General features: G+C 46.1%; 1 protein-coding gene across 1 annotated transcript in view; it reads right to left on the bottom strand.

Moving 5' to 3' along the window:
• LOC119769731 overlaps window positions 1-16622 on the bottom strand; it is a 43117-nt gene extending 26495 nt beyond the window's left edge. Inside the window, exons 1-5 of the mRNA XM_038263207.1 lie at window positions 16409-16622; window positions 15574-16017; window positions 13429-15514; window positions 11306-13369; window positions 10719-10884 (exon numbers count right to left, since the gene is read on the bottom strand). Coding sequence (XP_038119135.1) covers window positions 10719-10884; window positions 11306-13369; window positions 13429-15514; window positions 15574-16017; window positions 16409-16622 — 4974 coding nt within the window. The remainder of the gene's footprint in view (window positions 1-10718; window positions 10885-11305; window positions 13370-13428; window positions 15515-15573; window positions 16018-16408) is intronic.
• Between the last annotated feature and the right edge of the window lie 681 nt (window positions 16623-17303).

Below are 17303 nucleotides of genomic sequence, written 5' to 3'. Positions count from 1 at the left end.
CTTCGTCCCCAGCGCCGTCCACCATACCGGTCCGCCGTACCTAAGTATGGACGTCGCGACACTTGCCAAGAGGCGGCGCCTACTGCTCCTGGGTCCAGCGTTGTTCGGCATCATCCTCGACAGTGCCATGATCGCCTTAGCCGCCTTCTCGCAGGCGTAATCGACGTGGCTGTTGAAGTTCAGCCGGTCATCCACCATCACCCCGAGGTACTTGAGCGCTCTCTTCGAGTGCACGACGTGTTCTCCAACGTGAATTTGGGCCTGCTGCACCTTCTTGTGGTTACTAACCAGCACCATCTCCGTCTTGTGGTGAGCGATCCGCAGCTTCACCTCGAGCATCCAGTTCTCGATCATTGCGATTGCCTCCATAGCCAGCACTTCGACCTCCTCGACATTTTCGCCGGTTACCGTCAGCACTATGTCGTCTGCAAAGCCCACAATCTCTACGCCGTTGGGTAGTCCCAGTGTCAACACTCCGTCATACATTCCATTCCACAGTGCTGAACCCAGAATGGATCCCTGTGGAACTCCCGCGGTAACAACAACGGTTTTTGTCCATCGGCAGTGTCGTAGACCAGCACGCGGTTCTCGAAGTAGCTCTTCAAGATCATGCACAAATAGTCAGGCACCTTCATTTTGTGCAGCGCTGCTGCTATGGCCGCCCAGCTCGCACTGTTGAACGCGTTCTTGACGTCAATCGTGACTATTGCGCAGCAACGGTTCCCCCTGCGTTTTTCCTCCGCGCTTCGTCGGCTTTCTCGACCACTTTCCGGATGGCGTCCACCGTGGATCTCCCTTTACGGAAGCCGAACTGCCTCGCTGCTAAGCCATGCTCGCTCTCCGTGTACTTGGTCAGCCGGTTAAGGATGATCCGTTCCAGAAGCTTTCCGAGGGTGTCCAGCAAACATATAGGCCTATACGATGATGGGTCCCCGGTGGTTTGCCTGGCTTCGGCAGCAACACGAGCTTTTGAATCTTCCACGGGTCGGGGAAGTGTCCTTCGTCCAGGCATTCTGCAGGACTGTTCGAAACCTGTCCGGGAATGCTAGAACCGCCGATTTCAGGGCGAAATTCGGGATTCCATCCGGACCGGGAGCTTTCTTCACCTTCAATCTCTTCGCTACTGCCACAAGTTCCTCGTTGGTGATCAGATGACCTTCGGCGTTGCTACCCCTTCGTCGTTGTACGGTGTAGGAGGCCATGTCGTTGGGTCATGTCTTGGGAAGAGCCCTTCCACAATGACCTTCAGCTTGTCGGGACACGTTTCAGCCACCATCGATGGGCCTCTGATCTTCGCCATCGCTACACGATATGCGCTCCCCAAGGGTTTGCATCAGCGTCTTGGCATAACTCCTTGAAGCAGTTTGTCTTGCTGCATTTGATCGCTTTCTTGAGCGCGGCCTTTGCAGACCGGTACTCCTCTCTGCACTCCTCTCTAGTTGCTTCGGATCTTGCTCTCTGGACTCGTCTTCTGGCGCTGAGGCAACTTGCCCGAAGGGTACCGAGTTCTTCATTCCACCAGTAGGCTGGACGACGACAGTTCCTTGGCTCCAGTCTCCGCGGCATGGTTGTGTCGCATGCTGTCACCAGTTGTGCTGTTAGCACGTCGGCACTCAAGTCTTGGGGACCATCACACCAATGGAGCGCTTCCACGAAGAGACCCTCGTCGAAGTACTGCAGCTTCCATTTCCTTCCGTAGGACCGGCTGCTCCTATCTGGTACAGGGGCTCGTCTCCCGATGCTGTACCGGATCGCTTGGTGATCGCTATGGGTATAGTCCTCACTCACCCTCCAGTTCATGTCGGCCGCCAGTCGCGGGCTACAGAACGTAACGTCGATAATGGACTCACGACCGTCTTTGCGGAAGGTACTGCTGGTTCCGCGATTCGCCAGCCTAACGTCTAGCTTTGCCAGAGCTTCCATTAGGCTATGCCCCTAGCATTGGTGCATCTGCTACCCCACTCGACCGCCCACGCGTTGAAGTCACCTCCGATAACGATCGGGCTTCGTCCGATCAGTTCATCGGTCAGACTATCCAGCATCTGTGTGTGTGTGTGTGTGTGTGTGTGTGTGTGTGTGTGTGTGTGTGTGTGTGTGTGTGTGTGTGTGTGTGTGTGTGTGTGTGTGTGTGTGTGTGTGTGTGTGTGTGTGTGTGTGTGTGTGTGTGTGTGTGTGTGTGTGTGTGTGTGTGTGTGTGTGTGTGTGTGTGTGTGTGTGTGTGTGTGTGTGTGTGTGTGTGTGTGTTGAAGAATGAATCATGAGTGTGAGAGTAAAAACTATTTGCGAGTGAGATTTTTTTTTTCGCGAGTTATTTTTCTTCTTGGCACGAAATTCTACTCAATCTAGGGTACTTTGTTATTTCTTATTTTTGCAGTACACGCTGTTTCCATTATATTGATGCCTTTCAAAAATAATTTTAAGTCTAATTTAAAAATCTTTCTCACTATAATGTTGAAGTCTAAAAATGTAAATTAGTTTATGTGTGTATGAGAGTGTGAATGAGTTCTTTTTTGTTCTTTTTTCAGCCCAATAAATATTCAAAACCGCGTAAAATCTCCAAAATCGGTCGATAAATTCAAATCATATCTCATTGAAAATAATCGTTATAGGGTCATCATTAAATAATTAATTATTTAATTATTTTGAATATTTTTTGATTCGATTGTGAGCAGTGGGACCTCGTGGTTACTCTGCAACGTGTTTGTCGGAGCCTTTTATTTGATATTTTATTTTTCATAAGTCCTTCTTTTATCATCGTTGATTGGAAGGCATGCCGCTGGTTTAGTTCGTTTAAGTTATTGTTTTAATTTCATTACAATCGGTTACGTGATGGCCTGTTTTCTTTTCGTTTATATTCGTCGATCGTAATAATTTATTCCAGCTGACAGTTTTAGTATTAACTCATTAAACTATCGATTTTATTAAGAGTAAAGGTCTTTTATTTTTAAAACATTTTTAAATAATCAATTATTTATCTTTCCGCAGCCGGCTGCCTAAGATTTAAAATTTTCAACCGATAAACATAATGCTCATGGTCACATCACTGCCACTCGTGAATCCTGACCTCATACCCATCTACTAACCCCCTCAAAACTCATGTGATACTTTGTCGGAGAAGCAGTCGATTGGGCGTTCTCTATCACTCAAGTATCGGACTAACATTCCCATCCACTTCCCCGTGACTCTACCACTGGTCGTGGCCGGCGCCGGTATTGATCAGCATGATAGGGGCCTTTGAGAAGTTGCGAAGCGAGGAAAGATAGCACCCACTTATCTTCCACGGCTCGTGGATGTAACTTCTGGAGGTCCTGGTCAATAACGGAGTAGCAACTGCGGGTGGGCACCTATGCTATGCTATGCTATGCTAAATGATGTCTCAAAGCGAATGCTTTCATTGAAAACCGGAAATTTCAAACTTGATTTCAAACATTTTTGATACACCCCCTAAAGAAATGACTTGACATTGTGGAAAAATTTCTAAGTCAGGATGCCACATTTTGGTATTATTTTGGTATTGAAAGGTTTTATCAAATTCCTCTGAAACTATGGGAATTTTTTTTATAAATTTTGATGAGATAATTAATTTTGCGCTAAAATGACTTGAAACCCAAAAATGTTAAAGCTGATTTTCAATTTTTTTATATACCCACTAAGATTTTTTTTTAAACGTTGAAATTTCTCTAAGTTGGGATAACCAAATACTTTGAAAAACGAGTTAATCGACAGATTATAGAATTTTGGCGAATTTCAATCCAGTTTCATTTTAATAACACTTATTTTTCAATCTTTTTATTTTCAGAAGCTTCAAGAACTTCAAGCACAGGCCGTTCATCAATGACAAATGCATTCGGTGTGGTGAAGAATATCACTAAGAATAACATGGAATCATCAGGTGAGTAGATTTGGCTGTTGCATATGGATCATTTCCGTTTTTTCACTAACTGCAACTGTTGCACTAAAAATGGTATGAAAATACCAAATTTAGGTATTTCTTGTGCAAAATACCAGCGACCAAAATGTCCTCTTGGTTGCCCAGTAATAGATGGTAAAATACCATGAAATCATACGAAAATCATGTATTTGGAAGACCACAGGAATTCCAAAATCTGATTTTCCAATGGAATACCTAAAAATTAAACCATGGCAATACCAAGTTTTGGAATTCAAGCATTGTTAAAAAATCCAGAAGACCTCAACTTGGTATTGAAATGGTTTTACTTTAAGGTATTATTTTACCCTTGGAATAACATGGTTTGGTATTGTTGTGCCCTTCCACATACTAGACTTTGGTTTGGCGATTGTCCACGATCCATACAAAAAAGATTTTTTTGTATGGACAATTGTCCACGAAGGGTGGGGGGTAACAGATTCCCAAAAAAGTGTCCACGTGGTTTATGGATGGTCCCTTAAAGGAAGGCAGCAACTGGAAGATCTGAAGGTCGTTAACGATTGTGCAGAAAGAGGTGTTTCCTTAATCGAAAAATTTACAGGTAAACTGACAAAAAAATAAGAACAGTTACAATATTTGTTGCAGGTGGTCGAGGAACACATAAAGAAATTTCCAGAAAGTACAAAAAAAATAATTTTAGAGAGTATGAATGAAAATTTGCAGCAATAAATGTATGCCTTGATTTGTATTGATGGTTAATAAAGTATATTTTTGTAAAAAAACTTTTTTTAATAATTGAACCATTATCATGTTTCTTTAGCATAACAACTGCTTGTAATGCTTGGAAAAAAAAATAAACCCTATTCACCTGACATTTGCTGTAATTTTTTAAATGAGCCTAAGCTGTCTTTTCTTTTAATTTTTTTTCAGTGCACTTTTTTTTAATTTTGACATAATCTAAGAATTTATATGCTAAATACATCTCAAAACAAACCTGCTATTTTAGTTGAAAATGATAATAAACATGCCAAGAACGCAGCGCAGCGGATAGCGAACGAAAACGACGACGACGACAAAAGTTCAAGCAGAGAAAGAGCGCGCGCTTGTTGGTAAGCAGGCAGGAAGGCAAGCAAACTCGTGAGAGAGTTTGAACCTGAGAGAGAGCACGTGCGTGTATGAATTGGAAATAAACATCGTTGTTAGGTAGCCCCTTACAGCTGGCCGCGCAAAAATGACCAGTTTTGGGCGCCAATAACTTCGCGGGAAAAATCCTAAAAACACTTGTTCTAAATTTAATGAAGGTTCTTCATTTGAGAAATGGTTAGAATCGGATAATTATGGCGCTTTCCACAGGTCAAAAAGTAAAACAGTTGCTTTTCTCCATACATTTTGACGATTTTCCCATACAAACTTTAAGCGATTGGAGGGAGGGGTTCCCGTGGTCAGATGGAGCTCAAATTTGGAATTTAGCCTAGTGATGGGTCAATCTTTGATTTCAGGGGGTAGCCCCAAAAAAGTCCGGATTTGGACCACCCTAACGGTCAATATGATTCTAAACCATTCCTTACGTATTTTAATTGTACTCTTCATTTTGCGGAAAAATCGCAAACCTATCAAAGTCACCCCGGCTATCGAAGTCACCCCGTTTTACGGTACCTAAAAGCGTTGTGGAATCTTGTTTAAAAATCTATTTTTGCATAAGGGTTTAATAACAGTTTATTTTATCATAACAAAATTTGTTATTGGTCTGATATTGGTTGAATTCCCAAGTTATTTCCGTCTGCTTGGGTTTAGGTTGATGGATTAAGTAACATTTTTAGTTTTATAATTTTTCATTGAACGTTTTTGTTGCTGAAAACTTTTAACGTGTTTTCTCGCATGTGTTAGAATTTTGCATTTCGTATTGAAATAAGATCTTGCAAAAAAAAAGAAAAATTGCAGTGAATATTTAAGAGCGAGTCCACAAGCAAAGCATACCCACCTCAGCAATCTGCCTGAAATTTTCAGGGGTTGTTTGTACATATAAAACTAGCATCTGGCCAAAATATGAGCACTATAGGTCAACGAGTAGTGGGGCAAATCGGGACATAAAATTTGAAGGTTCAAAATTGTCAAAAATCTTAGAAAGGCTTTACCCAGAACTGGGCATACGAGAGGATAAAGATCACGATTCGGTAGTAAAATGGTACTGTGTGCGGACGGAGAGGATAAATCCCGAAATTACCGAGAGTACTTTACTCATGGGTTCATTTTCCAAAAAAACTCATCTATAAAAAAAAGTACCGGTACCGAGATTCGAACCCAAGACCTTCGGCATATTAAACCGTGCCTTTGCCGTATGGGCCACCATGGTTCGGTGACTATGTGACGGTCATTTGTCCATATAAGCCACTCAATAGGATGAACTGTTTCATGAACAAATGAACACGCGAGAGGATATACTCTCGCAAAATAGGACTTTCCTCACGTTTCTTTTCGGGAGGACTATCCCCTCGTTCTTTAACTTTGGGTGTATAACTTAGGCAAAATTCAATTTAATTTCAAAATTCAAAAAAATGCAACAAAATGCAGGAGAAGCATCCGAATTGGTTACATCTAAATGGAGTTATTAGCATTTTAGTAATAAAATAGCATAATTTACAAACTCAAATAAAAAAGAGTTCCATCCAGATACAACTCGGTTCGACCTGCAGCTTGTAGGGGACATCTGGGACTACCATCTGAAACTGAGAACGCTTTGGGTAAGGCAGTTTAACATATTAAATAGAAATTTTTACTTTTAGTGAATTTTTTGGTTGTAAATTTGTAATTATTGAAAAACAAGTTCGATTCCAAGGTTAGTAGATGATACCAGAAAAAAAGCAGCTTCTTATTTTTTTAACTTTCATTTTTAAAGGGTTAAAATGGATGAAAATAAACATTTTTATGCATGTTTCCAGGGCTGCGGAGTCGGGTCATATTTCAAGCGACTCCGACTCCGACTCCGACTCCGGCCTTATGCGATTGGCCGACTCCGACTCCGACTCCGGCTCCGGCTTTGAGCTCCGATCGACTCCGACTCCGACTCCAACTCCAGCCTACCAATTCTAGCCGACTCCGACTCCGACTCCAGCTTTCAAAAAATGGTTGGCTCCGACTCCAACTCCGACTCCACATATTTTTAAATGTTTCAAAAGTTAGTTTACTATTATTTCGAAAACATTGATAAATAGGATTATTTAAAAGTGGAAAAGAAACGGAAAAAAAGTTTCTAGTTTTACAAGTTTTATACGTTATTGAAACAGAAATCAAAAAATACCTCCAGTTTTGAAGGCATTTTCAGAAGAACAGTTTAGTAAATAAATTTAAATTTATTATCTTAACCTCAAATTTTTATTAAATTTATTAAAAGCTAAAATATTAAATTGTTATTTTTTAATGAACATCAAAGGGAAGCTGAATTGATTTAACGTTTAAATTCAATTTGCTCAATTTGGGTGGCATTTATAAGAAGCAAAGTGACTTGATAGTTACCTTGTTTTTTTTCAATAACAATTTTAAACGCAACTATTTTTTAAAGCTCCATTGATTTTTTAAGACGTACATGGACATCACGCCATGCCTGAAGAAGATTTTATTACAAGTCATTTATATTTGGTATTTTTATTTTAAAATTTTCTAAATATTTAAAAGGAGGCGCGTAATTCATCTTGCATCTTCACCTTAAACGAAGCTTAATTTATGGTCGCGCCTGCATCAAAATATATGAAAAAACATAGAATTGGATAAAAAACAAAAATACACAGATCACGGATATTTCAATAGGATCCTTAAGTCTGCGATCAGCAGAGAAGCGAGTCAGACGTGCGTCCCTCACAAACCAAAAAAGTGCTTAAAAAGTGCAAAAATGCCTCACGGCAAGAACAAGAGGCGGTCCTCACCAGCAGGATCGGCAGATTTGAAGAAGCTAAAGAATGCCGAAGCGCTACCTGCAAAACCAGGCAGTTTGAGCAAGGACGCTCAAAAATTGTCTGGAAACCAGTTCGCTACCCTCCCTGTGGACGTGAGCGAGAAGGAAGAATTTGAACGACGGGAAAAGTTGCCACCCATTTTTGTGAAAACATCGTCATCGGATTCGGTGCGAAAGTGGCTGACCGGGTTTATCAAATCTGGTGCTTTACGAGCTTCCATTCGCTTGTGTGCTGATGGACTCAAAATTCTGCTACCTACCAGAAAGGATTACAACTACGTTCGGGATTTCCTGAACAACACCAAGATTGAATACTACAGCCATGACGATCCAGGTAAACGACCCATGAAACAGGTCCTCCGAGGCCTGTACGACATGGATGTCAGTGTGCTGAAAGAAGAGCTCAAAACTCTTAAGTTGAACGTGATCGAAGTCTTCAAGATGACGAGACACAACAAGGACATCAAGTATCGTGATCAACTGTACCTGATTCATCTCGAGAGAGGATCGACAACGCCGTCTGAGCTGAAAGCAGTTCGGTCAATTTTCAACATCATCGTGACATGGGAACGTTATCGTCCAGTGCACCGTGACGTGACGCAGTGTTCGAACTGTTTGCAGTTTGGACATGGTGGAAGGAACTGTTTCATCAAGAGTCGTTGTGCAACCTGCGGAGGTGAGCACAAAACTCAAGCTTGCGAAACAATCAACGAGAACATTGAAGCCAAATGCTTCAATTGCGGCGGCGACCATTCGACCAAGAATCGAAGCTGCCCAAAACGAGCTGAGTTTGTGAAAATTCGGCAGCAAGCGACGACGAGGCACCAACCAAATCGTCGCAAAACACCACCAACTTTCACGGACGTGGATTTTCCTGCTTTGGCGTCACCAGGAGCGGGATCTGTTCGAGTGGTTCCAAATCTGCAGCCATTGCCGTTGAATCAGCGGCAAAAGTTGCAGAGAATACAACACCTCCTGGTTTCAGTCAGCAACCGAGGGAAAACCAACCAGCATCTACGGATGAAGGCAGCAGTGACCTGTTTTCACCACATGAACTTCTGAACATTTTCATCGAGATGACAACAACACTGCGTGGTTGCAAAACTCGTGCGGAACAAGTAAGAACGCTTGGAGGATTTATCTTAAAATACAGTTCGTAGTTTACTCGTTCTAATGATTTTGAATATTTCAATGAATTTACTTTTTTAGTTTTTAAGTTTGGATTCAACAACTAAGTGATATTTTTTTCTTTTTTACCCAAATGTATTCGATTCAATGCAAAAATGTAAAACAATTTTAAGTAAATAAATGAATGTGAACAGTTAATAAGAAAACGAAAAATATAACAAAGATGAAGAGCATGTAGCCATACCACTTAGAATGTAAATGAAATGTAATTATTATAAGAAAGTTCAATAAAGACATATTTAATTTAAAAAAAAATCAATAGGATCCTTAAGCTACATTTCCAAGAAGAAATTGTTTAGGTACATTTAGTTGCAATGATAATCACCTTCCGTCATATTGGCGTGGGTCAAACAGTTTGAGAAAATTTTTACAGGTTGAATAATATTTTGATTATTTTGAATCAAATTCGAAATATAATTAAAATCCTATCATAACTTTTTTCATGAAAATTTATTCACTTAAAACCTCCTAGACATTCGCTGTCGGTGTAAAAGATGACCGTATGTGTACTTTTTTCAGAAAGAACTGGATTAAATTTGGTCAAATTTTAATTAATAATTTTAGGCCAAAGGAACCTGTCAAAAACCAAATAAGTATTTCTGACTACAGAACCAATATTTTTTTAAACTTTTCGAGTTATGATGATGAAAAATGGCAACGCTGCGCATGCGACTATAAAAACAATTAAAAATATAAGAAGTTTTGTAAATTAAGCGCGGGCAGCGTGGAGGGTGGTGGTTTGGAGGCGCATTGGGAGAGAGCGAGACGGGCTGGCAGGTAGATCATTGAAGTGGGCCACAGTTTCGCGACGGCAACGAGATCGACGAGTTTTGGTTGAGATCTTTCCAAAATGTTCTATCTTTATCCCCTCTTCTTTTCTTTAAATCGTTTTTCCTCTGAAGTTTGAGAGAGCGAGATGAGCGTGTCAACTCTCACGTCCAAGCTGTTAGAAATAACAGTGGACGCAGATTAATAGAATTGAGAGTAGTACAGACTTTTTCTTATTTTTGTAGCTGATTCCAGTTTTGTCCTTACAGATTTCTTTACAGGAACTAACATTGTCTTATGAGGGAGCGTAATTTTATTATTGCGCGTATTCCCGAAAAAGACACGCGGCATACCAGCCTCGAAACGACGCGCCGCACTTTCGGCAAATGCGCGCTGTCAAATCCCAAACTGTGCGTTTTGTTTTTGTTGATCTTCTTCTTCGAATTGCATGGCATTGTTGCCGGGTATGTTTTTTATTGCACTAAAAGCAAGGGTTCTGATTGTTCAAAATCAACCACTCCATTCGCGATCACAAATAGCAGGCGACGCGATACTGCCCTGATGAATTCCTACTGTTTGTCACTTTCTCACCATTCGCTCCCGAACACTCTTGCTTCTACTCGCCTTCTCTCTCTGATCGGCTCAGTCTCCGAACGGCTCAGGCAGGCCGAACGTTACCGATCACTCTGAACTGAAAACATTTTTTCTCTGATGCGCTGCGTTATACTCATTCATTTGGGTTGCCTAAAATCAATGTTATCAATTAAATTGTGCATTTATTTTGATTTCATAACATTAAAGACACCATTCAAAGAAACTTCCACCAAGAAAAAATCAAATTGATGGCAAACTGAGGGCGTGAAGACAAAAAGACTGCCACGCTGGCATTTTGTGAGTGTTGGAACCGGTTTTGGTTGAGGGTACCTGGTTGGTTGGGATGTGGGATGCTCCGGGCTCCGGGCTTTCCGCGCGGCCACTCCTGTGGCAGGCGGTCCTTGGGGTTAATGGCCGGATCCGGGATGGGATGGAGTACTCCGGCGATCGTTCCTGGCACGACTTCAGGCTCTTGTCGGATGGGTTTGGAATCCGACTTCGGGATGGTCACGGGTTTCGCGGTTTATGGCCTATAGGCCGAAATGACACACACGCGCGTTATGTTGAAACCACTTTTATTTAAAGCAAAACTATTTATTAAAAACCAGACTAATTGGACTTAAATTTATTTTAATTCTTAAGTAAAACACAACTTGTTAAATGGTGACGATGAAGGTTTTGCGTGCGGGTCTTCGCGGAGTGAAGCGCTGAAGCGTACTGTTGCGCAAGCTGGATCGCAGAATCCTCGAAGGCTCACCAGCGGAGATCGCGGTCCAGTTTCTCTCTCACCTCTTCTCTCGCGGCCTTCGCGGCGAAATGGCGATCAGAGGGATCTGCCGTTCGCGGTTTAGAACTCTCGGTCCACACGGTCCGAGGGGTTTACAGAATCCGAACATTCCGACCCCCCCTGAAATTGCCCGATTTCAGCAGTCTCTGCCTTTTCTTCCTCGATCGATTCTGCTGGTATTGGTAACAGGCAAATCTTCGTAACTGGTCTCTTCAGGTATCCAGTAGCAGTCCGAAGCGTAACTACGCGGACCACACCATCAGCGCCGGGATGAATCTCGTGTATTCGTGCCATCTTCCACTTCATCGACGGTTGGTTCTCGTCGACCACGATGACAAGACGTCCAGGGCGAATTTCTATCGCAGGCTGCCAGTTCTTAACACGAGCTTGTAGTTGTTGCAGGTACTCCGTATGCCACCGACGCCAGAAATGTTGAAGCTGCTGTTGGATGCTCTGCCAGTGTGTGAGGCGGTTGTTCGGGATCTCGGAATAGTTCTTGTCCGGCACAGCTTCTAGGGATGTCCCGATCAGGAAGTGAGCGGGGGTTAGCGGTTCGAGGTCGGAGGGATCTTCAGTGAGGGGCGTGAGGGGTCTTGAGTTGAGGCAAGCCTCTACCTGGGCGAGGAGGGTTATGTAGTCCTCGTGTGAGATGGAGGATTGACCAACAACGCGGAGAAGGTGTTTCTTGGCGGACTTAACAGCGGCTTCCCAGAGCCCACCAAAGTGGGGAGCGCCAGGAGGGATAAAGTGCCAATTTATACCCTCCTGTGAGCATTCGTGCTGGATGTGTTCGTGGTGTTTCTCGTGCCTGAGGTTGTGCAGAAGCTCTTTGAGGTCATTTTTCGCGCCGACAAAGTTTGTGCCATTGTCGGAATACATGTCGGCTGGCTTTCCCCGGCGAGCCACGAACCGACGCAGTGCTTGGAGGAACTTGGCGGTGGACAGGTCCGAAACCAGTTCCAAGTGGACCGCTTTAGTTCCAAAGCAAACAAACACAGCTACGTAAGCCTTAACCGGCCCCCTTCTATACCCTTGCCTAATGTAGACTGGCCCAAAGTAGTCTACGCCTGTATTGGTGAATGGTCGAGCGGCGATCGTTCTTGGAGTTGGTAGTTGTCCCATAAATTGCTGTAAAAGTTGAGGTTTCGCCTTAAAACAGTCCTTGCACTGGTGTGTGGTCTGCCGACACAGGTCTCGTCCTCTCAGCGGCCAAAACTTCTGTCGCATCGTCGCTAGCATCAGCTGAGTTCCGGCGTGAAACAGTCGTAGATGCAGGCAGTCGGCCAGAAGTTTGGAGAAGTGGTGGTTTCCTGGGATGATAATCGGGTGCTTGAAGTTCTCGTTTCGGTCGGAGTTGCCCAACCGTCCTCCCACGCGGATGACACCTTCCTTGGAGAGTTGCGGGTTGAACCACCGTAGCTTCGAGGTGTTGTGGACAGGTTTGCCTTTGGACAGGTCCTGGAGTTCCCTGCTGAAAGCTTCTTGCTGGACCAGCCGTGCGAGACACCATTCCGCTTCTTGTAGTTCCTTGGTGGTTAGCGGGACTGACAGGGTACGCTCGGCTTCCGGTAAACGACGATTGCGCAGGTACCGTCTCCAGTAGGCGGTCGTGCGGATCAGCTTCCAGTATTCGTTGAACTTCGCAAAATACGATTCGTTGAATGACTTGGCAGAAACTGCAGCAGCTGACTCGACGTGTTTTCTCCTCTCCTTGGCGCAATCTTCGGTCTCCTCTTCGGGTGTTGCTTGGGCAGGCCAGGAACTCGTCTCGTACATCCACAACGGGTCCCAATCTCCGTCAATGAACTCCTTGGGGTCCAGTCCTCTGGACAGCTGGTCAGCTGGGTTCATGACTCCGGGTACATGGAACAAGTGGCAACCTTGGGTAATATGCTGGATAAAGGAGACACGGTTTGCCACGTAGGCATTCCACGTTCTTGGGGGTTTCGCAAGCCACTGCAGGACCGTTCTGGAATCCGTCCAGAAGAAGGTTTCGAAACGGAAAGTTGTGCGCTCCTTGAACTTCCGGTACATGTCTGCGGCTAGCCAAAATCCGTTCAGCTCGAGCCGGGAATGGGTTGTCGCTTGAGAGGAGCGACCCGGGATTTGGACGTGAAGAATGACACCTTGACTCTCCCTCTTGTCCTCAGAACGGATGTACAGATTCGCCCCCAGTGCCTTCTCGGAAGCATCGCTACAAAAGTGGAGTTGAATGTGGATTGATTGGGAATCATAGCGAATCTTGGAATCCGCAGGTTGTTCAGGTAGTGCAGCTGCTCGTAGAACTGCATCCACTCGTCCAGCATCGACTTCGGCAGAGGATCGTTCCAGTCCCAGGGTTTGCCCTTCGCGTTCTTCAGCTCCCAGATTCCCTGCATAAAGATCTTTGCCTTAGCCACCACCGGTCCAACAAGCCCCAAAGGATCGAAAATTTTGGCAATGATAGAGAGTATTTTGGCCTTGGTCAGCTCGTTCGGTGGGATCAGCGTCGACTCAATCTTGAAGCGGAACGTGTCAGTTTTCGGCTCCCAGACCAACCCAAGAGTCTTCACGGTCCTCTCTTCGTCGAAATCGATCCCCGTCTCTCTCGGTAGCGCCAAGTTGTCCTCACTCACACCCTCGAGCGCTTCCTCACAGTTGGAGACCCACTTGCGAAGCGGAAAACCTGCTCCCAGCGTCATCGTGTCCAGTTGTTCACGAATTTGTTTCGCTTCGGCAGGGTGGTATGCACCAGTGATTACATCGTCCATGTAAACATCTCGCGCGATCCTCACGGCGGCCAGTGGGTACTTGGTTGCATCATCGACGGACAGCTGCTTCAGGGTTCGGGTGGCCAGGAACGGCGCCGGTTTGGTGCCGTACGTCACGGTTAGCAGCTCGTACGTGTCGATGGGATCGTCCTCCGAGAAGCGCCAGCGAATTCTCTGCAGCGGTAGGTCCTCGGCGTCCATCCGAATCTGCCGAAACATTTTCTCCACGTCTGCGACGAGAAGGATGGGAAAAAGGCGGCTTCGGGAGATGATGGTGCGCAGGTCGTCCTGGATGACTGGGCCGTTCAGCAGAACGTCGTTTAGGGATGTCCCAGTGGAGGTTTTGCTTGACGCATCAAATACGACACGGACGCGCGTTGTTGTGCTGGAACTTCGGATGACGGGGTGGTGTGGGAGGTAGTAGGTGGTCGCGGTGCTTGTCGGGTCTTCGATGATCTTGCACATGTGGTTCCTGTCCAAGTAATCCTTCATGAACGCATGGTACTCCTTCTTCAGGTCATCGTCGCGAGCCAACCTTCTCTCAAGGAAAAGAAGACGACGATCAGCAGCGCTTTTCGATTCTCCTAGCTTGATGTGCAAATCAGCCGACTTTGGCATTCCAACGGTGTACCGACCGTCTCCACCTCGCTTGACGGTGCGCACGTAGTGGTCCTCGCACGTGCTCTCCTCCACGGAATAATCGGAAGTAAATCCTCCGTCCTCGCATTCCCAGAATTTGGTCATAATTTCCTCCAAGGTTTCCGTTACGGTTGAATGCTGGCATACGATCGGTGCTTCTCCACGGTTCCAGCCGCACCTGCCAGTCACGATCCAGCCGAACACCGATTCGACCAGGGATGGTAGTCCTGCTCCAAGCGAGATCCTCTGTTTGGATGGGAAGAAGTTAAAGAAGAACTCTCCGCCGAGCAAAACATCGATAGGGTTGGTTCTGAAGAATTCAGGGTCCGCCAGTTGGACACCTTCGGGGACAGTCCAGCTAGTTGGTTCCACCGGGGAGGTTGGTAGATCTTCAGTCACCTTGGCCAAAACGTAAAACTCCATGACCTCGCAGTACTTCGACAATCTGGACTTGACCGTGGCTCGAACCTTCTGCGAAGTTTTTGTAGGTACTTGACCAACACCGGAAATCTGCACGTTTGCCTTGTTCCGGGACACGTGCATCCGTTGAGCGAGTTTGGTGGAGACGATATTGCACTCTGACCCAGAGTCCAAAAGTGCCCTTGCTGGAAACTCCTGTCCAGCATCGTCGACGAGCAAAAGTACTGCGGTTGCTAAAAGCACCTTTCCGACCGTAGCTGCAGAACTGGTGTTCGCCGTACGTGTCTCCGCGACAGCAGCAGAGGACGACTCAGCGGTCGCCGCCGTTCCTGCCTCCTCCTTGGTTGGCCTTGCTGGGATGGCTGGACATAGGTTGGGTTTTCCTTCCGGTTTGTAGCAGACCAGCGTATGGTGGCGTTCCTTACATCGCTGACACGAAAACCTGGAAGTACAATTCCTAGCGATGTGGCCCTTCCGGAAACAGTTTCTGCACAGCGCGTTCTGATTGACGATCTTCTCCCTCTCGCTGACTGACATCCTCGCAAACGATGGGCATTTGAAGAGGGGTGTGAGTCAGAACATGCCAAACAGCCGAAGTTGGGATTGGAATGGACCGTGTTTTGGTTGGAGACCTTGGTGGCGAAAGCTTTACGGGGTTTGGACTGGTGGGACTCTTGGTGTTTGGTAGGCAGAGATTCCAGAACACAGATGTGCCGACGCAGGAAGTCGATCAGATCCTGGAAAGTCTCTTCCGTCTTCGTGGACACGTGCTCCTCCCAGCTGCGCAGCGTTTTGTCGTCCAAACGAGAGCACAGCAGATGAACAAGAAGAAGATCCCTGTACTTGGCGTACTTCACAACTTGATCCAGAACTCGAACGGTTTTGTCGAATCCTTCCACCAGTTCGCGTAGCTCAGCAACCGACTCCTTCCGCAAAGTTGGTAGGTCAAACAAACTCTTGATTTCCAGCTTCTTCATGTGCTTGGTGTTGCCGAACCGCTTTTCCAGTAACTCCCACGCCACAGTGTAGTGGTCTGCAGTAAATTTCACGTTCGCGATCTCCGTTTTGGCAGGACCGTCAAGTTGATTCCGCAAATAGTGAAACTTTTCAATATTTGGCAATTCCGACGAGTGAATCAGCGACACGAAGAGATCTCGAAAAGGCAACCAATCCTCATAGTTCCCAGAGAACCTTGGCAGACTGATAGTAGGCAATTTAACGTGTTGGGTAGAAGGGGTGGTGTGGGCGGACTGCGAAACCATGGGCAGGGCTTGGGCTTGATCGGGAAGCTCCCGAATTTTAGACTGCAGGAATGCTTTGACCGTAAAATATTTATTTTGGAAGGCACTCCGAATGTTGGCGTACCTCTCCGGTTTGGACCCCTTTTCTCACCACTCTCACTTTTTCCTCACCCTTATCCTCACCTCTCTCCTCCTCGCCGGTCCCCTCCTCACTGTCCGCTAGCTCCGCCTCCGTGATGGCATCGTCGATTTTGTCCCACAGCGGCTCGAGCTTCTCCAGCCGCATAACCAGCTCGCCGGCCTGCTTGCTTGCGTCGTAGCTCTCCATGAAAGCGTAGATCCCGTTGAACGACGTCATCAGGTTGCGCAGGCGGGTCACGGTTGAGCGACGAGACATCGTGGCAGGTGTACAAATGGGCAGCTAGAATAAACAAGCACGAAAGGAGCACCCTTGGGATGCGCGGGGAAATATTGGAATGGTACTAACCGATTGCCAATTAATTCGTGCCTTGAATTAATTATGCACCGTTTTCCTGGTACGGGCCTTCACCTCAAGGTGGGAAATGGAGCGACCTCCTTGTGCACGAACCTCAGGGCTTTGTGGGATGGGACGGTTCACGAACGATCGCTGCTCTCGCCGACAGTCCGCTGTCGACTTCGGTGGGTGGGATTGTGGGTGGTTGACGCCGAGTCGGCAGCACGACGTAGTGATCGATTCCAGGCGACGATCACTCTCTCTCTCTCTCGATGGGCGGGACCACACAGGGTGTGGTAGACCAATGCCGACTTCCGGTCGACGGGTAGCTCGAGTCCTTTCGAGCTTCGCTGGGCGTGGTCTCGTTCGAATCCAGTGCCGAATCCAAATCGGCTCGAACGATCGGTTGTCGGGCGCGTGCAACGGGGTACCGATGTGCGAATCGGTTCGCTGGGGTGGACCGGGACAGTTCAAGCACGGATACGGTCAGTTCCGATGACCGTTCGGGAACGTTGCAGCGTCTGGAGGCTGGCACACCTGGATGCGATTTGACTCGCGGGAGGGAAAAGTGCCAAAGCGTAACACCGACTAAACCGATTTTAG

This window comes from Culex quinquefasciatus, chromosome 1, assembly GCF_015732765.1.
Source record: "Culex quinquefasciatus strain JHB chromosome 1, VPISU_Cqui_1.0_pri_paternal, whole genome shotgun sequence".
In the NCBI taxonomy this organism is placed as follows: domain Eukaryota; kingdom Metazoa; phylum Arthropoda; class Insecta; order Diptera; family Culicidae; genus Culex; species Culex quinquefasciatus.
The sequence above is the reverse complement of the archived record's forward strand: the minus strand, read 5'-3'. Positions and strand labels throughout refer to the sequence as shown.